Source organism: Muscardinus avellanarius, assembly GCF_963383645.1.
Source record: "Muscardinus avellanarius genome assembly, chromosome: 1".
Lineage (NCBI taxonomy): Eukaryota > Metazoa > Chordata > Mammalia > Rodentia > Gliridae > Muscardinus > Muscardinus avellanarius.
The window spans coordinates 58,247,290-58,271,945 of record NC_137786.1 but is presented as its reverse complement, the minus strand read 5'-3'; the positions used below and the strand labels follow the sequence as shown (position 1 = coordinate 58,271,945).

The following is a 24,656-nucleotide window of genomic DNA, read 5'->3' as shown; positions in this document are numbered from 1 at the left end:
TATTTTTTGTTTGGAAACAGGGTCTTGCTACATTGCTATGTTATTCTTGCTATGTTACTGAAGCTATCCTCAAACCTAAGATCTTACTGTCTCAACCTTCAAGTACAGGAATTACAGGTTTGTACCACCAAGTCCAGCTAAAATAAGTGTCTTTCTACACAAACCATTTCACTTCTAAGTAGCCTTGGAGATTTGGCTACCTCTAGTTTAGCCTGATAGTATAAACAATATAAACAGAGTTATGAAGTTATAATGAAAACTTTAAAACTGTTACTGTAATAACTTATTGATGTTTATCTTAAGGCTTTAAAATCTGTTATCTAATAAAACAGTTAAGATTTAATCCTCAAAGATCCCTCCTCTCCTCTCTTCTTCTCAGAGCACTTTTTCCTTTCTTCTCTCTGAAATTGGGAAGTTATGGAAGGAAAATGCACTCTCAGTTGAAAGTTACATTAAAAGGCTCCCCTGCTATTTCTAAAACCTTTGCAACAAATCTTACCAAAATTAAACATCTCTTTGAAATTATCTTTTTGGAAATCTGGTAAAACTGGATTGATCCACTCTTGAACTTGAATACCATTCTCCTTTGAGAGAATTTTTATAGTAGTTGTCTTTCCACATCCAGGAGGACCTGTTATTAATAATATAGAGCCACCCTAAAACCAAATAAAAACATTAATTAAAAACCAAAATCATGAAGACTGAAGCTATAGCTCAGTGGCAGAGAACTTGCCCAGCATGCATAAAGCCCTGGGCTTGATCCTCAGAACTGCAGAAAGAAAAAACAAAACAAAAATTATTTGAATGTGACAATATTAGTTCTGTATTTTCTTTCTAAATATTATTTATAAGAGCTAGGTGGGCTGGTGCAAAATTGTAATCCTAGTACATTTTGTGCCAATATTGGAAAATTGCTTTGGTATTAATTTACAAAATGCAAAAAGTAGTCAGAGCAGCCTGGTTGCTGTGCAGACACTCAGGCAGGGAGCAGCAGCAACTGTTATAATGCAGAGTTCCCTCTTTCTTTGCCCTTTGTTCTAATGATTAACCTATAGTAAAAGCCTTAGAGACAAAGCGTTTAGCCCTAAAAATACGTAGACAATCGGTGCCTCTGCTTACCTCCTTTCCTTTGTGACCTGACCTGGGTATAGGAAAGGTAAACTCTATGGGTGCTTCAAAGCACCCATAGTTGATGAGCAACCAATACTGCCCAATACAATAGACGCAGAAGCCAGGTATTGATTGACCCCTGCACTTAGTAAGTGCCTTCTGTCTGGAGACAAAGAAGTATCACCTGCCTAAGAAATAAGTTCCTAGACCATTGCCTTGGTATCACTGATAAGAAAATACCATACAAAATCTATTTAAGGGCTGGGATCCAAGAAGGGGAAATTCCATTTTTGGGCTCTCCAACTGCATGCCAGGATGCTGCTTTTTCTTACTTTCTATTTCCTACTGATTTTGTAATAGAGACTTGTTAAAGCTGCAACAAGCTGCCTATTAGTTTTAATTTTCCTATTCAAAAATTTATTTGAATAAAGGAAAAAGAACCTACAGTACCATTTAAACCGTATCACTTTTGAGGCTGAGATAGAAGGACTGCAGGTTCACAGCCAGCCTCAGCAACTTAGTGGGGCCCTTTGCAACTTAGTGAGACCCTGTTTCAAAATAAAGAATAAAAATATAGAACTGGGGGTGTCACTCAGAGGTAGAATATCCCTGGGTTCCATCCCCAGTACCGCAAAAAAAAAAAAAAATTTTTAAATAAATAAATAAATAAATAATAAGAGCCAGGCGTGGTGATGCACATGTGTAATCCCAGTACTTGGGAGGCTGGGACAGGAAAATCACAAGTTTGAGGACAATTTCACTAAATTGCCGAGGCCGGCCATAAACTTGTGATCCTTGTGTCTCAGCCTTCCAAGTACTGGGATTACAAGCATGAGCCATCAGGCCTGGCTCTGGCTGCCCTTTTTGTTTTTGATTTTGAGTCAGGGTCTCACTTAGTTGGCTCAGGTTGGTCTCAAACTTGCAATCTTCCTGTCTCAGCATCCTGGGTAGCTGGAATTATAGGAATGTACCATCACACCCATACCATGGTCTCTTAAATTAAATGAATGTCTTAGAGACAAGGAGAGGATGTATTAAAAAAATAAAAAAGACCCAAGAGATATAACAATCAAATGCAATATATGATGCCTGATTAGACACTAGATGAAACAAATCAGCTATAAAAGATATTTTGGGGACAATTGGAGACATATGGTTTATATCTAATGATAACTGGTCATTAGACAATATTAAGAGCATTACAGATGATTTTTGTTAAACAAAATAATGGTATATATAGTTAGAATTTTTTTTTTTTTTGCAGTGCTATCAGGGGCATTCTACCTTCGAGGTACACCCCAGCCCTATGTTTTTGTTTTTTTTTTTGAAACAGTCTCACTGAGTTGCTAAGAGCCTCACTAAGTAGCTGAGGCTGTCCACGTACTGTGATCTTCCTGCGTCAGCCTCTCGAATGTTGGGATTACTAGCATGCGCCACCACACCCAGCTAGAAAAAATTTTATTTTTGGTGGTACTAGGAATGGAACCCAGGGGCTTTCTACCTCCAAGCTACCCTCCCAGACCTATTTTATATTTTATTTGGAAACAGGATCTCGCTAAGTTGCTAAGAGCCTCACTAAGTAGCTGAGGCTGGCTTCGAACCTGTGCGATCCTCCTGTCTCAGCCTCCCAACAGCTGGGATTACAAGAGTGTGCCACCACGCCTGGCTTAGAAAAAAAATTTGAGAGACAAATAGAACTATCTAAAAGCCTGACTGAGCCAGGCATGGTAGCGCATGCTTGTAATCCCAGTATTTGGGAGGCTGAGACAGGAGGATCCAAGTTCATGGACAACCTCAGGTACTTAGTGAGGTCCTTTGCAACTCAGTGAGACCATTTCAAAATAAAGAATAAAAAATATCAGGCCAGGAGTGTAGCACGGAGCTAGAATACCCCTGGGTTCGATCGCCAGCACCACACACACACACACACACACACACAAAAATGTGTGTGTGTGTGTGTGTGTGTGTTTGTGTGTGTGTGTATGTATATATGTATGTGTGTATGTATATATATATATATAACAAAATAAAAATAATAGAATACTTAAATGGAGAAAATAGTGGATAAATGATGGATATATTACAGATATGAGTACTTCTACTACTTTACCTTATGTTTGAAGAGTCTAAAGTTTAAAAAGAGACTGAGAACTGCAAATGGTGGCACATACCTGTGTGTGAGACAGGATTGCAGGTTTCAGGCCAGCCTCAGCAACTTAGCAAGACCGTTTCAAAATAAAAATACAAAAAGGAGTAGGAGCATAGCTTAGAGGCAGAATGCCCCTAGGTTCAATCCCCAGTACCAAAATCAAAAGAGAAAAAGATTAAGAGGCTGGTATGATGGTACAAGCCCATAATCCCAGTATTTTGGAGGCTGAGACAGGATGATCACGAGATCGAGGCCAGCCTCAACAATTTAGCAAGACCCTCAGCAACTCAGTGATACAAGCTTTCAAAAAACAAAATAAAATCCGGGCTTGGTGGCACACACTTGTAATCCCCCCACTTGGGAGGCAGAGACAGGAGGATCGCATAGGTTCGAAGCCAGCCTCACTGACTTAAGAAACCCTGTGTCCAAATATAAAATAGATCTGAGAGTGTAGCCCAGAAGTAGAAGGGTTCCATCCCCAGTACCACCCCCCAAAAATAATAAATAAATAAATGAATAGATAAATAAGTAGCTCTTGGAGGTAGAATACCCCTGTGTTCAATTCCCCATATCCTCTCCTCAAAAAATAAAATAAAAAAACAGAAAAGATGAAAGGAGAGAATATTTCACCTTTGCAGGTTGGGGATAATTGTGGAATTAGGAACTGAAACAAAAACATAGGTCTAAGATGAATTATGACTGCTTCAGGCTATATTTAGGACAAAATTAACATGTAATTTGCCTGCTGCTTGGTTTGAGATAACTTGATGTGCTAAAAATAATAGCACCCCAATTGTTTTACTGTGCTTTAAAGCAACAACAGGACATAAGAAGAAAAAAGAGGGGAAGCCAGGCATAATGATACACATTTGTAATCCTAGTACTTGGGAGGCTAAGACAGGATTGCAGATTCAAGGACAGCCTCAGCAAGTAGTAAGATTCTCATTAATCTAGTGAAATCCTATTTCAAAATAAAAATAAAATAGGCTGGAGTGTAGCTTGTAGGTAGAATGCCATGGGTTCAGTTCTCAGTACTACAAAACAAACAAACAAAAAAAAACAAAAAAAAAAGAAGAAAGCAAGGAAGGAAGGAAGGAAGGAAGGGAGGAAGGAAGGAAGGAAGGAAGGAGAAAAAAGAGGCATAAATAAAGGGGAAAATTTCAAGTCTCTGAGTTTCTTAGGTTAGATATAGTAAGGTCAGGTGGGTGTGGTATTGCACGTTTGTAATCTCGGCAGTTGGGAGGCTAAAGCAGGAGGATCCAGGTTTGTAGCCAGCCTCAGCTACTACTTAGTGAGGCCCTTTGCAACTTAGTGAGATCCTGTTTCAGAATAAAAAATAAATAGGGCTATGGGTGTAGCTCAAAGGTTCCACCCCTGGTACTGCAAAAAAAATAATAAATAAAAAGATATTTTCTATTACAGGCTATGTATACTATTTGAATACAGACATTATGAAAGTCTAAATTGTTGAGATACATTGTAAGCCAGAAACATTTGATAGTAAATATTTTTCTCCCATTTTTATTACTGGGGAATTGAACCTAGGGAAATTTTATGATTAAGCTATATCTCAGTCCTTTTTAAAAATTTTTGAGACAGGGTCTGCCACAGCTGGCTTCAAACTTGTGTTCCTCCTTTATCTCAGCCTTGATGTTAAAATATTCTAAAACACATTTTTTAAATTTAATTACCTGTTTTGATTGTCTTTCCAGGACTTCAGCTTTTAACCAGGTTTCAACTTCCTCAATTTTCTTTTTATGCACAGCAAGTTCTTGCTAAGATAAAAAGTTCAGACTTAAAACATTTTTTTAACTCAATTATTTTTGCTATATTGACCCCTATTAACCTAAATGTTTTTAGTGGGGGAAGAAATCCTTAAAAACCAGTAACATAATATACTGTAATGAAGTTCTTTTGATTATATTTGAATTTTTATTTTACCATGGAAAAATCCTATGGTTATATAGATATTACTGTATAGTAATTTTGGAAAAGTTTATAAGTATAAAATTTCTAAATGTCCAGAAATACATTTTTGGGAGGGAATAGGGATGAGTATTACAGTTATAAAAAAATATAGAGTTCGGGAAGCCGGGCATGGTGGCGAATGCTTGTAATCCCAGCATTTGGGACTGGAGGATTGCGATTCGCAGACAGCCTCAGCTACTTAGTAAGACTCTTTGCAACTCAGTGAAACCCTGTTTCAAAATAAAGAATAAAAAATAGGGCAGGGGGTGTAGCTCGGAGGTAGAATACCCCTGGCTTCCATCCTCAGACCCGCCAAAAAAAAAATAGAGAGAGAGAGAGTTCGTGCCGGGCGTGGTAGCACACGCTTATAATCCCAGCATTTGGGAGGCTGAGACAGGAGGATCGCGGCTTGAGGACCGCCTCAGCTACTACTTAGTGAGGTCCTTTGCAACTCAGTGAAACCCAGTTTCAAAAAAAAGAATAAAAAATAGGACTGAGGGTGTAGCTTGAAGGTAGAATGCCCCTGGGTTCCATCCCCAGTGCGGGGGGGAAAAAAAAAAAAAAATATATATATATATATATATATATATATATATATATATATATAGAGAGAGAGAGAGAGAGAGAGAGAGAGAGAGAGAGTGTGTGTGTGTGTGTGTGTGTGTGTGTGTGTGTGTGTTTTAAGCTGGGCATGATGGTCCACACTATAACCCCAGTACTTGGGAGGCTGAGACAGGATTGCACAGTTTTGAAGCCAGCCTTGGCTACATAGTGAAGCTCTCAGCAACTTAGTGAGACCCTGTTTCCAAAAAATATATAAAATAGTCCTGAGAGTATAGCCCAGAGATAGAAAGCCTCTGGTTTCCATCCCAGTACCCCCCAAAAATATTACACACACACACACACAAACACACACACATATACACAGAGTTCAATATATTGAATATATCTTTCATTTTCATTGAATATGTCATACTATATATTATTGGAATTAAATTGAAGCTAAGACAAGGAGACAATGCTATAACTCTCAAGTAACTGTTAATAAAATCTGACTTTGAACATTAAAAAAGATCTAGAAACTACTAATTTCTAGCCCTACTTAACTTATAAAGATTCTTGTTTTTAAATGAGTAAAAATCTGAAAATAGATATTTTTCTATTTCCCCTGAAATTCAATCACATAAACATGTTTGTATGCTATTAAGTACCTGAGTTTCTGGTTTATATTTATCCACCCAAGGTTCATTTTCAGACAGATATTCTTTTGAATTTTCTAGACCATAAATATGTTCAGAGGATGGCTTTCCTTTTTTTCGAGCTGGAAATCGGTTACTTTCTAATGCAGAAGGTACATTTTTTCTTCTATGATTTGAGTTATTCACAGATAAAGATGTGGAAGTAATAGTAGAGATGGCTATATTCTCTGAAAAATCATCAAATGATGGGTCTACCCAATCTGTTACCTGAAAAAGAGAAACCATATAATTATTACATTTCTCAATCTATTCCCAATTTAAACAGAACTACTCTAGAAACAAAATACACATATATTGTAACATTTAAAATTAAAAAAAAGCTGAGTGTGGTGCCACATGCTTGCAACCCCAGTACTTGGTAAGCTGAGAAAGGAGGATCATATGTTTGCAGCCAGACCCAGCTACTTAATGAGCCCCTACACAACTTAGTGAGACCCTGTTCCAAAATAAAGAATAAAAAATAGGGCTAGGGGTATAGCTCAGAGGTAGAATGCCCCTGGGTTCAATCCTCAGTATCTCAAAAAAAAAAAAGAATAAATAAAATAAAATAAAAACTTGTCAGGCATGGTGGCACATGCCTATAATCCCAGTATTGAGAAGCTAAGACAGGAACATTGAAGATTGAAGAAATTTCACTACTTAGCTCATCAACTTAGTGAGACCCTGTTTCAAAATAAAAAATTAAAATTTAGGGCTGGGAATGTAGCTTAGAGATAGAAAGCCCTGAGTTCGATCCCCAATATGACAATAAATAAACTCAGCCAGGTGTGGTGGCTCACATCTATAATCTCAGTACTTGGGAGGCTGAGAAAAGAAAAGTGAAGGTTCACAGTCAGCCTCAGCAACTTATCAAAGTTCTCAGTAACTTAGACCCTGTCTTCAGATAAAATAGGAGGTGGAATGCCCTGGGGTTCAATCCCCAGCATCACACACATACATACACAAGAAAAAAAAAAAAGAGCCAGACATGTGGTGCACACCATAATCCCAGTAGTTGGAGGTTGAGATAGGGAGATCACATGTTTGAAGCCAGCCTCAGTAATTAATTGAGGCTGTAGGCAACTTGGTGTGACTATGTTTAAAATAAAACAGGCCGGATGTGGTGGTGCACACTTGTAATCCCCGTGCTTGGGAGGCTGAGACAGGAGGATCCTGCAGGTTCGAAGCCAGCCTCAGCTACTTAGTGAGGCTCTCAGCAACTTAGTGAGACCCTGTTTCCAAATAAAATATTTAAAAAATGGGTCTGGGAGTATAGCCCAAAGGTAGAAAGTCTCTGGGTTCCACCCCCAGTACCACCAAAAAAATAAAAAATAAAAATAAAAAATAAAATAGGATTGGGGTATAGCTCAGAGGTAGAATGCCCTGGACTCAATCCCCAGCATCACCAAATAAATAAATAAATAAATAAATAAATAAATAAATAAATAAATAAAATAGAAAGGAAGGAAGAAAGGAAAAGAAAAAAGGAAAATCTCATATATGTGTGGTAGTACACACTGTAATCCCAATACTTGAGAAGCTAAAACAGAAGGATTATAGGTTCCAGGTGAGCCTCAGCAATTTAGCGATGTTTCCAAATAAAAAATAAGGGCTTGTAGGTGAAATGCCCCTGGGTTTAATCCCCAGTACAGTGAAAAGATAAATAAATAAAAATAAAAAGGGCTGGAGTATAGCTCAATGGTAGAAAACCTAGAGTTTAATCTCCATTCCACAAAAATTACCTCTGTATAAAACTATGTGTTCCTAGTTATTTTTTGTTTTTTAAATTTTTCCACACTGGGGATTGAAGAGGGGCATTCTAACTCCAAGATACATCCCAGTACCGGGGATTGAACCGAGGAGCATTCTACCTCTTAGCTATACCCCAGGTATTTATTTATTTATTTATTTATTTATTTATTTATTTATTTATTGCTGAACTGAGGATTGAACCCAGGGGCATCCTACCTCTGACCTATCCCAGCCCTACTTCTTATCCTCTATTTTAAAACAGCGTCTAAGTTGCAGAAGGCCTCACTAAGTAGTTAGGCTGGCCACAAACTGTGATCCTCCTGTTTCTGCCTCCCAAATACTGGGATTACAAGCATGAGCCATCATGCCCATCTCCTATTTTTATTTTGAAACAGTTGCAGAGAGCCTAAGTTGCTTAGGCTGGCCTTGAACATGTAATCCTCCTGTTTCAGCCTCCCAAGTACTGGGATTGCAGGAGTATGTCACTAATGCTGGCTTACTTTTCTACTTTATAATAAGCATATATGTATACTTGTGTACCTGAGCAAAGTAATCATCAAAGTCATATAAACTGTAAGAACATGCCTGGCATGGTGGTGCAAGCCCATAATAGCAGTATTTGGGAGGCTAAAAAAGAGGATCAGAGGTTTGAGGAAAGCCTTAGCTAGTAGTGAGACTCTCACCAACCTAGTGAGACCCTGTCTCAAAATAAAAATAAAATAGAGCCGGGGCGTGGTGGTGTACGCTTGTAATCCCAGCATTTGGGAGGCTGAGACAGGAGGACAGTGGTTCTAAGACAGTCTCAGCTATGTAGTGAGTTCCTTCCTTTGCAAGTCAGTGAGACCCTGTTTCAAAATAAAGAATAAAAAAATAGGGTTAGGGGTATAGCTTGGAGGTAGAATGCCCTGGGTTCCATCCCCAGTATGGGAAAAAAAAAATTAGGCCTCCGGTACAGCTCAGAGGTACAATAACCCCCTAGGTTTAATCCCCAGTACCACACACATACACAAAATGAGTTCTCATCCTTTTCCTTTTGACTAGGATTATAAACACCTTTTCAAACTTAAGCTTGTAGTTTAGCATATACTTATTTCACAACTTATTACCAGACTTGTTTAGATCATTAATTATAATACACTGGGCACCATTGTTATTATTATTTGTGTGTTTGGTACTGGGGGTAGAAACCAGGGGCTTTTCTACCTCTGGGCTAACCTCCCAGACCTTTTTTATACTTTATTTGGAAACAGGGCCTCACTAAGTTGCTGAGAGCCTCACTAAGTAGCTGAGGCTGGTTTCGAACCTGTGCAATCATCCAGTCTCAGCCTCCCAAGCGCTGAGATTACAAGCGTATGCCAACACGTCTGGCTGGACACCATTATTTTGACAGCAGTGTTATGCCATTAAGATTGTACTAAATAAGCTGGGTGTGGTGGTGCATGCTTATAATCCCCCCCCCTCACTTGGGAGGCAGAGACAGGGGGATCGCGCAAGTTAGAAGCCAGCATTGCTGGCTTAAGAGACCCTGTTTCCAAATAAAAATATAAAAAAAAATAGGTGTCTGGGAGTGTAGCCCAGAGGTAGAAGGGTTTCCAGGAACCTCAGTACCACCAAAAAAAAAAAAAAAAAAAAAAAAAAAGATTGTACTAAATATTTATAGTTCTTTTTATGGAATTATTACATGGCCATTTTAGTTTATCATACCTTTGTGGAAGATAACTTTGGTCTAAGAAAAGTTTTTGACATTATAAACTTTAACAGTTCCCATCCGTAGTATACAATCTGCAGTACATTAAAGTATAATTCACCTGGGGGAAGGGGAGAGAAAAACACCGCCTATCAAGAAAAACTGTAAATACAAAATCATAGTAATCAGTTTATAGTGATAAAATCAACATAATAAAGTTAAGACTAAGAACAAGTGCACAAGAACATAATAAAGATAGAAAAACAAAATAATAAGTTTTACTTTTATCTAGTATATAAAATAATCTACTTGTGGTCCTAATATGAACTCAGGGATGTATTAAGAGAAAAACCCCACATATTTATGGGTGGGTGAACCTATCTCCTGTCATAAAGAAAAGCTGAACAGTCCTATTTGAGCATTTTTTAAGCTGATAATTAAAATTCTTACTTCAAATTATAGTTACACTTGCAAAGTATAGTTCATTTCCAAATTTAAAAGAATATGTGCAGGGCGTAGTGGCACATGCTTGTAACCCCAGCACTTGGGAGGCTGAGACAGGATTCACAGATGCACAGCCAGACTCAGCAATTTACTGCAGCCATCTACAACTTAGGGAGACCCTATTTCCAAATAAAAGAATAAAATAGGTCTGGGAGTATATCTCGGAGGTAAAATGCTCGAGTTCCATCTCTAGAACCACCAAAAGAAAAAAATACTTATCTTAGTTTGGACAAAGAATTTCAATTCTGCCAAAAAAAAAAAAATTACTGTTTTCCTTATTTGAAAATGTAATTTAAAAGTTTCTTGCCAAACTATGTTCTTCAAAAAAAGTTTTTTGTTTGTTTTTTTGGTGTTGAACCCAGGGCTATTCTACCTCCAAGCTACACCACCGGCCCTATTTATTTTTTTGGGGGGGGCTACTGGGGATGGAACCCAGAGGAATTCTACCTCCAAGCTACACCCCCAGCCCTATTTTTTATTCTTTATTTTGAAACAGGGTCTCACTAAGTTGCAGAGGATCTAAATAGCTGAGCCTGGCCCCGAGCCTGCCATCTTCCTGTCTCAGCCTCCCAAATACTGGGGATTACAAGCATGAGCCACCACGCTCGGCTCAAACTTTCCTAAATCTTAAATGCTTCTGGAAACTAGTGAATTCAATAATTTTAAATAAGCTAGAAGCCGGTCACGATTGTAATCCCAATACTTGGGAGGCTGACACAGGAGGATCGCAGGTTCATGGCCAGCCTCTGCAACTTAGTGAGAACCTGTTTTAAAATAAAAGAATAGGGCTCGGAGATAGAATGCTCGTGGGTTCCATCCCCACTAACACAAACACACACATAAATAAATAATAAACAAGCTAGAAGTCTTCTAAGCCTACAGGCCTATCCCCTGGAACGCGTACTGTTTTGTAATTTGAAAGAACATACTGCCTATAAAGCAAATACTCCCCGCATACCAGAAAACAAGTCGTTTACCTCTCCAAACCAGCTAACAGTTAGAAAGCTTTTATGTTTCAAAAATGTATGCTGGTGGGGGGGGGGGTGTTTGAGCAAATACAGTTGGCACGTCGGAACAAAAGGTGAAGATTGTTGCTATGGTTAGGACTCTAATGACTCTTCAATAACAATCACCTCCTTTAAAAAAAAAAAAAGCAGGTAACTGTCCCTGGCGATGTCAGCTTCCTGAAACGAGACGTCAGAGGTACAGGAGAGCTTCGAGACTATTCCGAGCCGACCCACCCCCACCTCACACGCCTCACGGGGGTGCTAAGCTCAGATGCTCGTCCCTAGCCATCCTGCGATCCGAGAGCCTGGCGGGCCCGGGCTCCGCGCCCCGTCCTCCGCGGCCCCAGATGGGATGGGCGGGGCGGGAGGAGGAGCAACCAGAGTCCCGGCTGGCGTGAAGGCAGCAATGGCCTCGCGCCTCTAGGACCTACAATGAACACAACCGCAGCCGCGGCGGCCTTACTTTCCGGGCGCTGCATCCCCTCGTGGGCGGAAAGGAACCGCGGAGCCCAGCCTCGGCTCCTGGCAGCAGGGCGGCCGGCTGCCCTCCCCGGGCTCAGCGCCCAGACTCCGAGGCCACGCCCCCCTGGGGTCCTTCCAGCGCGGCCGGCGCTCCCGTGACGTAAGAGGGGCGGGATCCGGGGCGCGGGCGCCTTAGGCCTCCAGCGCGCTGCCTGACGCGCGGCGCGGGCGACGGGAGCGTGTCACAGTGGCCAGGTAGCGGGCGGGGGCCGGGCTGGGGCGGGGCGCGGGGCGGCGGGGACCTCGGGCCGCGGTTCCGGCCGCCGCCGCCCCTTCCGGCTGCTGTCCGCCTGCGCCGGCCGCATGAGCGAGGCGCCTGCGCCGGCCGCCGGGAGAGCTATGCTGCTGCCGAACATCCTGCTCACGGGTCAGCGCGCGGGTGCTGGGCCGGGGCCCCTCGGTTTGCTCGTGGAGTGGGCGGCGGGCTCCTGGGCCCGGGTGGGAGGTGATGGCGCCGCCCGGCCCTCGGTGGGTGTGAGCGGCGGCGGCCTCGTTCCTTAGGCCTCCCCGGGTCGTCTTTTATTTTCTCCTTCGCGTCCTAGAAAAACTCAAATCAGACCTCGGTGTTTGCGGCGCGGCTCACGGCGGCGGCGGCCTGGGCGTCAGTGTCCGGCCTTGTATGTCCAGGCGTCTGCTGGGCATTCCTGGCCGGCTGCGTGAGGGGTGCGGGTTGCTGCTGATTGTGGGGCTCCTCGAGGTCTTTAGGTTTTGTTGATGTGCTAATGGGGGTTGAACCGAGGGGCTTTCTGCCTCCGAGTGACACCGCTGGCCCTTTTTATTTTTGTTTTTGAAATGGGTCTTAACCAAGGTGGCCGAGAGTGTCTCTGCATTGTTGAGGTTGTCCTCGAACCAGCGACCCTCCTGTCTCGGCCTCCCAAGCACTGAGGCCACAGGACTGTGCCACCATGACTGTTCCGTTTTGATATTTGGTAGTATTGAGGGTTGAGCCTAGAGGCACTATACTTTAGAAAGACAACTGCAGCCTTTTTTTTTTTAACATATTTTTAATCTTATTTTTGTGGGGGTTTATGTGGTACTGGGAATTGAACTCAGAGCCATTTTGCCTCCAAGCTACACTCCTAGCCCAATTTTTTTGTTATTATTTTGAAGCAGGGTTTCAGTTGATGAGGGCCTTGCTGTATTGCTGAGGCTGGTTGGAAACTTTTGATCGTGTGTGTGTGTGTGTGTGTGTGTGTGTGTGTGTGTGTGTGTGTGTGTGTCTCCACGCTCGCTTGCTTGCTCGTGCTAGAGATTGCTGAGAGCCTCTCTTTAAGTTGGTGAGGCCAGCTTTGAATGTGAGAGCCTCCTGCTTCAGCATCGTTTATTAAACTATATTGTAAAAAATTAAGAGTGAACATTTTATTGAAAACATGTTGACACCAGGGTTCAGATTCAGACTTGTAGTGAACTTGAGAGAAATATTACTTTCTATGGAGATTTTTCCTATGGATACTGCCTATGGAGATTTGCTTTATCCCAGTTAATTAAGATGCTCTATTTTAGTGTCCGTAAGCTTGAACAGCTGGGAAGTACAAATTTGATTATTTTGAAATCTATTACCTTTTTTTTTTTTTTTTTTTTTTTTTTTTTGCGGGTGTGGGGATGGAACCCACGGCATTCGAACTCGGAGCTACACCTACACTGCCCTATTTTTTATTCTTTATTTTGAGACCGGGTCTCACTGAGTTACGGAGTGCCTCACTAAGTAGCTGAGGCTATCCACAAACCGCGATCCTCCGTTCTCAGCCTCCCGAATGCTGGGATTAAAAGCATGCGCCACCACGCCCAGCTTTCTAATTACATTTAGATATAAAAAGGGAAACAAACAGTGTCTAATATTGCCATTTTTGTAAAAGGGATATATATTGTATGGTGGATATATACAGTATATCAGTTAATAACTTTAGGGCAGAAAGTGGTCAAGTATAAACAATATTTTTCTGTGGCTTGTCTTTCCAGGTACACCAGGGGTTGGAAAAACCACACTAGGCAAAGAACTTGCATCAAGATCAGGACTGAAATACATTAATGTGGGTGAATTAGCTCAAGAAGGTAAGGGGTACTTTGGTTTAAGTCAGGTGGTAGAGTATTAAGGCTACTAGAGAGTACAGTTAGCAGGAGATGGCTATTAAGAAATTTCTGCTTCCTAGGGAATTATGGAAATAAAAAAAATATGAAGTGTCCAGGGCTAGACTGGGTATTTTGACCATTTTTCCTCCTTCCCCCCAAATGGCTTAGTAATAGTGAACAGTAATAATTGGAAGACTTCCCTAAAGATACTGACTTTGGATAAATGGAATCTGAATATAAGGAGGAGAATGTTTTGAGTTGGGCAGACACAAAGGTTTGGGGAGGTGCTAAGAATCTGTATGAGACAAGCAAGTATGTTCATCTTACTGGAAGGACATTATTTTGGACTCAGGCAATGGGACATGACCCTCATATGGTATTTTCTTAGGTTATTTTGATAGTTGCACGGATGCATATATTCTAAAGTGACAAATTTTTATTTGATTTGCTATTTTCCTCTACTTTTTATCTTAATTGTGTCTTCATCTTTATATATTCTGTAATTTTATACAGAGTAGAAACTCAATACATTTAAGTAAAGGACACTTTAAGTATGCCTCATTAAAATCAAGCAGATGTAGCATTTTAAGTTTTAAATACTTTTTTAATATTTAAAAAATCTTTTTAAGTTCCAGTAATTGCTACTAAAGTATTTTGGTTTGATCTAATATACATATCTTTTTCAAATGATCTAAAGTTTGATCACCGGATATCATGGAGTCTGGCAAGATGGCTTCTCCCAAGAGCATGCCGAAAGATGCACAGATGATGGCACAAATCCTGAAGGATATGGGGATTACAGAATATGAGCCAAGAGTTATAAATCAGATGTTGGAGTTTGCCTTCCGATATGTGACCACAATTCTAGATGATGCTAAAATTTATTCAAGCCATGCTAAGAAAACTACTGTCGATGCAGATGACGTGCGATTGGCAATTCAGTGTCGCGCTGACCAGTCATTTACCTCTCCTCCGCCGAGAGATTTTTTACTAGATATTGCAAGGCAAAGAAATCAAACCCCCTTGCCATTGATCAAGCCATATTCAGGCCCTAGATTGCCACCTGATAGATATTGCTTAACAGCTCCAAACTATAAGCTCAAATCTTTACAAAAAAAGGCATCTACATCTGCAGGAAGAATAACAGTTCCACGGTTAAGTGTTGGTTCAGTCACTAGTAGACCAAGTACTCCCACACTAGGCACACCAACCCCACAAACCATGTCTGTTTCAACTAAAGTAGGGACTCCAATGTCTCTGACTGGGCAAAGGTTTACAGTACAGATGCCTGCTTCACAGTCCCCTGCTGTAAAAGCATCAATTCCTGCGACATCAGCAGTTCAGAATGTTCTGATTAACCCGTCATTAATTGGGTCCAAAAACATTCTGATTACCACTAATATGGTGTCATCACAAAATACTGCCAGTGAGTCGTCAAATGCATTGAAAAGGAAACGTGATGATGATGACGATGACGACGATGATGATGATGATGACTATGATAACTTGTAATCTAGTCTTGATGTATGTAATATATATATATATATATTTGAACCTGATTCGGCTGTACTGAATGCTGAATGTACGGCATGCTGACTGTTTTCAAGTTGTGCTTCAGAAAATTTACATAGTATTTAAAGAGTAAATAGTTAATCTTTTTCATTGAAATGTTGGGTTTTTCCTTAATAGGGTCAGTAATGGTTTTTCATCAGCCTTTATGTGTAAAAAAATAAAGTTGTCGTTCAATTTGATTGTTGGTACTTTGGCAATTCTGTTTTTAAAGCAATTTCTCACTCGTCATCATGAAGAATAGGGGCTGCAACAACTTGGAAGTCGTTGCAGTCTGTTGACTATTACAAATAGAATGCCATCTCCCATATCCTCAGATGTGTGTATCGTAATCTCTGGTGTGTGAGTCACTCTTAGGGTCTGTTGCCTCAGCTTGCTGAAGTTTAACCATGACAGCTAAGAGAGATCTCTTAGATATCAGCATTTTTATTCATAGTGAATCCTTACTGATTTGGATTTATCTCAGTTACCAAACTTCTAAACTCTGGGGTTTTTTTTTAAGTCCTTTTGGTTATTTTTTTCCTTTGGTTATACTTAAGGACTCTTGCATCTTCCAGTTTTTTCCTACTTTTTAAAGTTTAATTTTTTCTAGGATTCCTTTTTGTTTGTGGTACTAGAGATTAAACTTATATAGTAACTTCATTAAGTTTGTGTTAAATTACATTAAGATTAAAACTAGAATACATGTATGAAATTATAGGTAATTTTAAAATCACTTGTCAAATAGTAAAAAAAAAAAATTCTTTGGTATTAGGGATTGAACCCAGGGACATTCTACCACTGAGCTACGCCCCCAGTCCCATTGAGTTGCTGAGGATGACCTCAAACTTGTGATCCTCCTGTCTTGGCCTCTCAAGTACTAGGATTATAGGTGTGTACCACCACACCCAGTTTCCAGGATCTCTTACAGCTCAGTTTTGAGTATCTTTTTGTCATATTGTTGATACTATAAGTCAGGTCCAGCATTCAGATTATATCCAAGTTTCTGAAACTTGAATGTGTTTGGGGGTTGGGAGTTACTGGGACTGAACCCAGAGGCATTCTACCTCTGTGCTATACCTCTAGCCAGCCCTATTTTTTTTTTTTAATTTTGAAACAAGATTTCAATAGTTGCAGAGGGCATTGCTAAATTGCCAAGGCTTGCCTTAAACCTGTTATCCTCCTGTGTCAATTTCCTAAGTACTGGGGTTACAGCCATGTTCTACCATATCTGACTTGAAACTTGGATTTTAACATTGCTAGTAACTCTTCCTTATTATATATTGGGGGAGGGAATGCTGGTATCTGAACCCAGCTAAAACCTTATACATGTTAAGCACATGTTCTAACACTGAACTACACCCAAAACTTTTCTTTCCTCATTTTATACTTATGTGAAATCTGACTTTTTCTCAGTATTAAACTGTTGGTTTTTTAGCCGGGCAAGGTGGCACATGCTTGTAATCCTCGCGCTTGGGAGGCTGAGACAAGAGGATCGCACAGGTTCGAAGCCAGCCTCAGCTACTTAGTGAGGCTCTCAGCAACTTAGTAAGACCCTGTTTCCAAATAAAATTAAAAAAAAAAAAAATCTGGGAGTATAGCCTGGAGGTAGAAAGCCTCTGGGTTCCACCCCCAGTACCACCAAAAATAAAAAAATAAAAATAAAAATAAAAAAATAAACTGTTGGTTTTAGCTAGGCATGGTGACACATACCTGTAGTCCCAGTATTTAGGCTGAAACAGAAGGATCACAGGTTTGAGGCCAGCCTCAGAAACTTAAGGAGACACTGAAAAATGCAAATGGGCTGGGGATATAGCTCAGAGGTAAAATGCCCCTGGGTTCAATCCCCAGTACCAAAGAAATAATTTTTTTTTTTTTTTACTATTTGACAGGTGATTCCAAAATTACCTATAATTTCATACATGTATTCTGCTTTTAAACTTAATGTAATTTAACACAAACTTAATGAAGTTATTATATAAGTTTGTTGGGTTTTTTTAGTATACTGAGGATTGAACCTAAGGGGTCCTTGAACTTGTGACCTTCATGTCTTGGCTTCCTGTGTGCTGATATTACAGGTGTGTGCTACCACGCATAGTTGAAGTTACTTTGTAATCTTAATATAAATAGCATTGAAAGGCACAATAGTGCCACACTAATGATAGTTCAGTATGAGACTTGTTTTCTTCACTGGATCTTTTCTGAAATGAGATCTAAGCCTCAAAAGAAAAGTGTTGAACTTTTTCCTTCTATGACACCAGATAAAATAATTCCAGTCTGGCAAGAAAGTTAAATGATATAAAGTCTCTCATAAGATATACCAGATGTATGACTACAGTGCACCAATTAAAAAATTTGTGCCAGAATTTTTTGCCAGATAACTGTTCAGTGAATATATCTGAATATATTAAAAGATTCTGCCCTTTTAAGTTTTCACTTTATTCGTTTATTTTTTGTGGTACTGGGGATTGAACCCAGAGGCATTCTACCTCCAAGGTACACCCCCAGCCTTTTTGTTTTTTTCTGGGTCTGTGGATAGATTCCAGGGGCATTCGACCTTCGAGCTACATCCCTTACCCTATTTCTTTATTTTGAAACAGGATCTCACTAAGTTGTGGAGGGCCTCACTGAGTAGCTGAAGCTGTCTGCAAACCGTGATCCTCTAGTCTCAGCCTCTCAGATGCTGGGATTACAAGCATGCCCCACCACTCCTGGCCCAATTTCTTTTATTTTGAAACAGGGTCTCACTAAGTTGCAGAGGGCTTAAGTATCTGGTGCTGGCCATGAATCCGATCCTCCTGTGTCGACCTCCCAAATACTGGGATTACAAGCATGGGCCACTAGGCCCAGCTTAATTTTTTTTTTTTTTTCTGTGATGCTAGAAATCAAACCCAGGAACTTATGCATGCCAGAAAATGCTCTATGGAATTACATCCCCCAGCCCTCATAATTGAACCCAGTGGCATTTACCTATTTTTATGTAGTACTGGGGATTAAAGCCAGGGACATTCAACCTCTGAACCAATCAATCCCCTTGCTAAATTGCTGAGGTTGGTCTTGAGCCTGTGATCCTCCTGCCTCAGCCTCCCAAGTACTAGGATTATAGGCATGTGCCACCACACACAGTTTAGTATGTTCTTTTGTGTGTGGAGGGGGGGGGGATACTGGGGATGGAACATGGACTTTCTACCTCCGAGCTACATACCCAGCCCTATTTTTTTATTCTTTATTTTGAAACAGTCTCAGTTGCAAAGGGCCTCACTGAGTTGCGAAAGGCCTTGCTAAGTAGCTGAGACTGTCTGTGACCTGCTATCCTCTGGTCTCAGCCTCCCAAATGCTGGGACTACAAGCGTTCACCACCATGCCCGGCTTAAAGATTTCATCTTAAGAGCTGGGTGTGGTGGTGCACGCTTGTAGTCCCAGCATTTGGGAGGCTGAGACCAGAGGATCTGCTGTCCACAGACAGCCTCTGCTACTTAGGCCCTTCACAATTCAGTGAGACCCTGTTTCAAAATAAAGAATAAAAAATAGGGCTGGGGTGTAGCTCGGAGGTGATGCCCCTGGCTTCTATCACCTGTGCTTTTAATATTCATGTAGGTGTTCATAGTCTGTCCATGTGATGTTTCTTTTCCCCACTAATCTGTAGCTCAATGAAAATAATTACTCTCTCTAATAGTCCTATGAATTCTGATGTTGACTACTCATTTTTATCATTAATTTTGGTACTGGGAATTGAACTTAGAGGCATCTGCCTCCAAGTTATCCCCCCTCCCCTTTTAATTTTTGAAATGGTCTCAATAATTTGCTGGGGCTGGCCTCAAACCTGTGATCCTCCTGTCTCAGCCTCCCAAACGCTGGGATTATAAGTGTGCGTCACCACGCCCAGCTCCTCCCATATTTCTTTTATTTATTTATTTATTTATTTATTTATTTATTTATTTTATTTTTGCAGGTCTGGGGATGGAACCTGGGGCATTCTACCTCCGAGCTACACCCCCTGCCCTATTTTTTATTCTTTATTTTGAAACCAGGTCTCACTGAGTTGCAGAGGACTAAGTAGCTGGGGCTGTCCGTGAACCACGATCCTCCAGGTCTCAGCCTACCGAATGCTGGGATTACAATGCTGGGATTACAAGCGTGTGCCACCACGCCCAGCTTCCCATATTTCTTGAAATAGAGTCTCATTGAGTTGCAAAGGATCTCACTAAGTAGCTGAGGCTGGCTGCAAACCTGTGATCCTCCTGTCCCAGCCTCCCGAATGCTACCACACCTGGCTCCCTCTAGACAAAATTTTAATTTGTCAGTATTGCTCTTTATATCTGATATCTTTGTTACATGTTATATTAGAGCCTTCCCTTGTATAATCTAAAAGAATAATTGTCAATATATTTCCTAACGTCTATAACTGAAAATTACTGCAAATTACTCAGAAAACATTATTTTAGCCAGGCATGCCTATAATCCCAGCTCCTCAGGGAGGCTGAGGCAGGAAGATAGCAAGTTCAAAGTACACCCTGAGCAATTCAGCAAGTTAATTTTTTTTTTCCTCCTCTGTATTGGGGATTGAGCCCAGGGACATTCAACCTAAACCCCCCAACCCTATTTTTTATTTTTGAAACTAAGTTGCAGAGGGCCTCAAAAGTTGCTGAAGCTGGCCACAAACCTGCAATCCTTCTGTCTCAGCCTGCCAAATGCTGGGATTACAGGTGTGCACCACCATGCCTGGCTAAATTACTGTCTTAAGATAAAAAAGGCTGGGACAGCTCAGTGGAGAGCACTTGCCTAGCATGTGTTATGAACCTGGGTTCAATTCCCAGTACTTCAAAGGGGGAAATAAAGGAAGAAAAAGAAAAGATTATTTTAAGAAAGCTAATGTAAATTTCTTTTAGGTCAGTTATATGATGGCTATGATGAAGAATATGATTGTCCCATTTTAGATGAAGACAGAGTAAGTATGATTTTCCAAGTATGCATTTGTCGAATTCCATAGGAAAATTGGCCTGTTGTCATAAGGAGCATTCACCTTTTTTTTTTTAACCTTTATTACAGGTAGTTGATGAACTAGAAAACCAAATGAGAGAAGGCGGAGTTATTATTGATTACCATGGTTGTGATTTCTTCCCTGAGCGCTGGTTTCAAATAGTTTTTGTGTTGAGAACAGATAATGATGTATTGTACAAAAGACTTGAAACAAGGTAAGAAAGGGAAGAACAATGAATTCTTTTTTTGTGTGTGTGGTACTAGGGATCGAACCCAGAGGTATTCTAGCTCCAAACTACACCCTCTTTCATATTTTGTTTTTATTTTTTGAAACAGGATCTATTTTATTTTATTTTTTGATACATACACACACACCAGGAATGGGAAAGCTTATAAAAAATTGACATGACAGATTAGCATTTCATAATCTTTAAAATATATTTAATAGCCAGGCGTAGTGGCACACACTTGTGATCCCAGCATTTGGGAGGCTGAGACCAGAGGATCGCGGTTCACGGACAGCCTCAGCTACTTAGTGAGACCATCTGCAACTTAGTGAAACCCTGTTTCAAAATAAAGAATAAAAATTAGAGCAGGGGGTGTAGCTCAGGTAGAATGCCCCTGAATCCCATCCCCAAACCTGCAAAAAAAAAAATTAAATTAAATTAAAAAAAATAAAAGTCTAGCCAGGCATGGTGGAGCATGCTTGTAATCCCCATGTTTGGGAGGCTGAGACAGGAGGATCACACAGGTTCGAAGCCACCCTCAGCTACTTAGCGAGGATCTCAGCAACTTAGACCCTGTTTCCAAATAAAGCATAAAATAGGTCTGGGAGGATAGCCCGGAGGTAGAAAGCCACTGGGTTCCACCCTGAGTACCACACACACACACACACACACAAATATATACATATATATATTTAAATGTATATATGTATATATGTATAAATAAGTATATATACATAAAGTAAGAAATAGGACTGGGGATGTAGCTTATAGGTAGAATGCCCCTGGGTTCCATTCCCAGTACCACAAAAGAAAAAAAAAGTATATATATTTGAGTTAATTTCACTGATAAAGAGTACCACATTTAACCAGAAAAGGAAATTTTTAGGGAAATTTTGTTTTGTTTTGTTTTTTGCAGTACTTGGGACTGAACTCAGATCCTTACACAGGCTAGATAAGTACTCTGCCACTGCTCTACATCCCTAACCTTTTTCAAGTTTTATTTTGAGATGAGGTCTTTAACTTGAGATCTTCTCTGTCAGCCTCCCAACTATCTGGGAACCACTGTCTTTAAATCCAAGCTGTGAGCCAGGCATGGTGGTGCATTCTTGTAATCCCAGTACTTGGGAGGCTGAGACAGGATAATCACAGGTTCCCAGCCAGCCTCAGATACTTAGTGAGGCCCTCCACAATTTAGTGAAACCTTGCTTCAAAATTAAGAATAAAAGCCGGAGCCAGGCATGGTGGCGCACGCTTGTAATCGCAGCATTCGGGAGGCTGAGACCAGAGGATCGCGGTTCGTGGACAGCCTCAGCTACTTAGGCCCTCTGCAACTCAGTGAGACCCTGTTTCAAAAACAAAGAATAAAAAATAGGGGAGGGGGTGTAGCTCGGAGGTCAAATGCCCCTGGGTTACATCCCCAGACCCGCAAAAAAAGAAAAGAAAAGAAAGAAGAAAAAAAAGGAAAAGCCGGGTGTGGCAGCGCACGCTTATAATCCCAGCATTTGGGAGGTTGAGACCAGAGTATCGCGGTTCGCAGACAGCCTCAGTTACTTAGGCCCTCCATAACTCAGTGAGACCCTGTTTCAAAATTAAGAATAAAAAATTGGGCAGGGGGTGTAGCTCAGAGGTCAAAGCCTCTGGATTCCATCCCCAGACCCGCCCCCCCCCCAAAAAAAAATTAAGAATAAGAGTGAGGAATGGTGGTTTATGTTTGTAATCCCAGCATTTGGGAGGCTGAGACAGGAAGATCCTGGTTTGTGGACAGCCACAACTACTTAATGAGGCCCGTTACAACTCAGTGAGACCTTGTTTCAAAATAAAGAATGGAAAATAGGGCTGGGGTGTAGCTTGGAGGTAGAATTCCTCTGGTTTCAACCCTCAGGTTTCCCCCTTGCCAAAAAAAAGGGCTGGGAGTGTAGCTCAGAGGTAGAATGCGCCTGGTGTTCAGTCCTCGGTAACACACACACACACACACACACACACACACACACACACACACACACAGTATCTAGTTTTTTGTTATGTTCCTAAGACTACAGTTAATGCCACTCTATTTCCTTAACCTCTTTTTGTGTTCTAGGGGCTATAGTGAGAAGAAACTACAAGAGAATATTCAGTGTAAGACTACAGTTAATGCCACTCTATTTCCTTAACCTCTTTTTGTGTTCTAGGGGCTATAGTGAGAAGAAACTACAAGAGAATATTCAGTGTGAGATTTTTCAAGTTCTTTATGAAGAAGCCACAGCATCCTACAAAGGAGAAATTGTGCATCAGCTGCCCAGCAATAAGCCAGAAGAACTAGAGGATAATATAAACCAGATCATGAAATGGGTTGACCAGTGGGTCAAAGATCATAACTCTTAACTGGCCACTTTACAATCCCTCTTGAGGCCATCTCTGCCTACTTCACACAAATAACTCGTGTCAGTAAAAAAAAAAAAATTGTATTAAAATGGTGCTGCAGGCCTAGCAGGTGGATAATGTAAAGGTTTCTTTTTCTCCATGAGAAAGCTAAACAATCTCAACTATAGAGTGAATGTGATATTAAAGATAAAACTGAGCTGGACGTGGTGGCACACACTTATAATCCCAATACTTAGGAGGCTGAGAAAGGAGGATTGCAGGTTCAAGGACAGCCTCAGCAAGTCACAGTGAGACTTTAATCAACCTAGTGAGACCATGTTTCAAAATAATAAAATAAGGGTAGGGGTATAGCTCAAAGGTAGAATTCTCCTGGGTTCCATCTTCAGTACAAAAAATAAGATAAAAATACATTCCTTTGCCTCAGCTACTTAGTGAGGCCCTTTGCAACTCAATGAGACCCTATTTCAAAATAAAAAAGAGTAGGGCTGAAGCCTGGCAGGCATGATAGCACACACTTGTAATCCCAGCATTTGGGAGGCAGAGACAGGAGGATCTCACAGGTTCGAAGCCAGCCTCAACTACTTACCGAGGCTCTCAACAACTTGGTGCCCTATTTCAAAAACAAAGAATAAAAAACAGGGCTTGGGGGTGTAGCCCCTGGGTTCCATCCCCAGTGCCACAAAAAATAAAAAAATAAAAAATAAATCCTTAGCCATGTGTAGTGGCACATGCCTGTAATCCTAGTACTTGGGAGGCTGAGACAGGAGGATCAAAAACAGGTTCAAAGCCAGCCTCAACAACTTCATGAGGCTCTCAGCAACTTGGTAAGACCCTATTTCCAAATAAAAATAATAAAATGAGCCAGGTGTAGTGGCGCACGCTTGTAATCCCAGCATTTGGGAGGCTGAGACTGGAGGATCACGGTTCATGGACAGCCTCAGCTACTTAGTGAGGCTCTCTGCAACTTAGTGAGACCCTGTTTCAAAATAAAAAATAAAAAAATAGGGAAGGGGTGTATCTCGAAGGTCAAATGCCCCTGGTTCCATCCCCAAACCTGAAAAAAAAAATAATAATAATAATAAAATGGTCCAGGGAGTAGCTCAGAGGTGGAATGCCCATGGGTTAAACCCCTAGCACCACAAAAAATAAAATAGAATGGGGGTATAGCTCAGAGGTAGAGTGTACCTGAGCTCAATCTTCAGTAGCAAAAATAAATTTATGATATGCAATTACCACGTTTTGTGTATTCTGTTGGTTGCACAATTGTAACTGTTATGAAGTAGTATACTATGAATATTCAGGTACAAATTTTTGTGAAAATGCATTATTTTAGTTCTCGCGTATATACCTGAGGGAATTGCTGGGTCATGGGACATAGTCACATGGCTAGTCAACCATTATTACTAATTCCAGAACATTTCCATCACATTACTACTCCCCGCCCTTCAGCCCCCATATTTTGTTTGAGATTCCTAATATATTTGGTTTTTATAGGGTTGCCCTAAAAAGTGCTACAATTGATCTAATCAG

The 24,656-nt window shown here is 40.7% G+C and overlaps 3 protein-coding genes across 3 annotated transcripts in view; 2 read left to right on the top strand and 1 right to left on the bottom strand.

Annotated features, from left to right (window-relative positions):
* Positions 1–9,963, bottom strand: part of RAD17 (RAD17 checkpoint clamp loader component) — a gene marked incomplete at both ends in the record, with an annotated part of 35,784 nt that extends 25,821 nt beyond the window's left edge. Inside the window, 4 exons of the mRNA XM_080719632.1 lie at positions 500–656; positions 4,951–5,034; positions 6,439–6,693; positions 9,922–9,963. Of these exons, the coding sequence (XP_080575758.1) occupies positions 500–656; positions 4,951–5,034; positions 6,439–6,693; positions 9,922–9,963 (538 nt within the window). The remainder of the gene's footprint in view (positions 1–499; positions 657–4,950; positions 5,035–6,438; positions 6,694–9,921) is intronic.
* A 2,313-nt stretch (positions 9,964–12,276) lies between these two features.
* Positions 12,277–23,126, top strand: AK6 (adenylate kinase 6; the record flags this gene model as incomplete). Its single annotated transcript, XM_080694291.1, has 5 exons — positions 12,277–12,304; positions 13,897–13,989; positions 20,445–20,503; positions 20,605–20,750; positions 22,934–23,126. 5 exons carry the CDS (start codon positions 12,277–12,279, stop codon positions 23,124–23,126), a joined length of 519 nt encoding a protein of 172 aa, XP_080550417.1.
* On the top strand, positions 14,722–15,519 carry TAF9 (TATA-box binding protein associated factor 9; the record flags this gene model as incomplete). Its single annotated transcript, XM_080716472.1, has 1 exon — positions 14,722–15,519. The coding sequence occupies one exon, from the start codon at positions 14,722–14,724 to the stop codon at positions 15,517–15,519; it is 798 nt and encodes a 265-aa protein (XP_080572598.1).
* Positions 23,127–24,656: the final 1,530 nt, after the last annotated feature.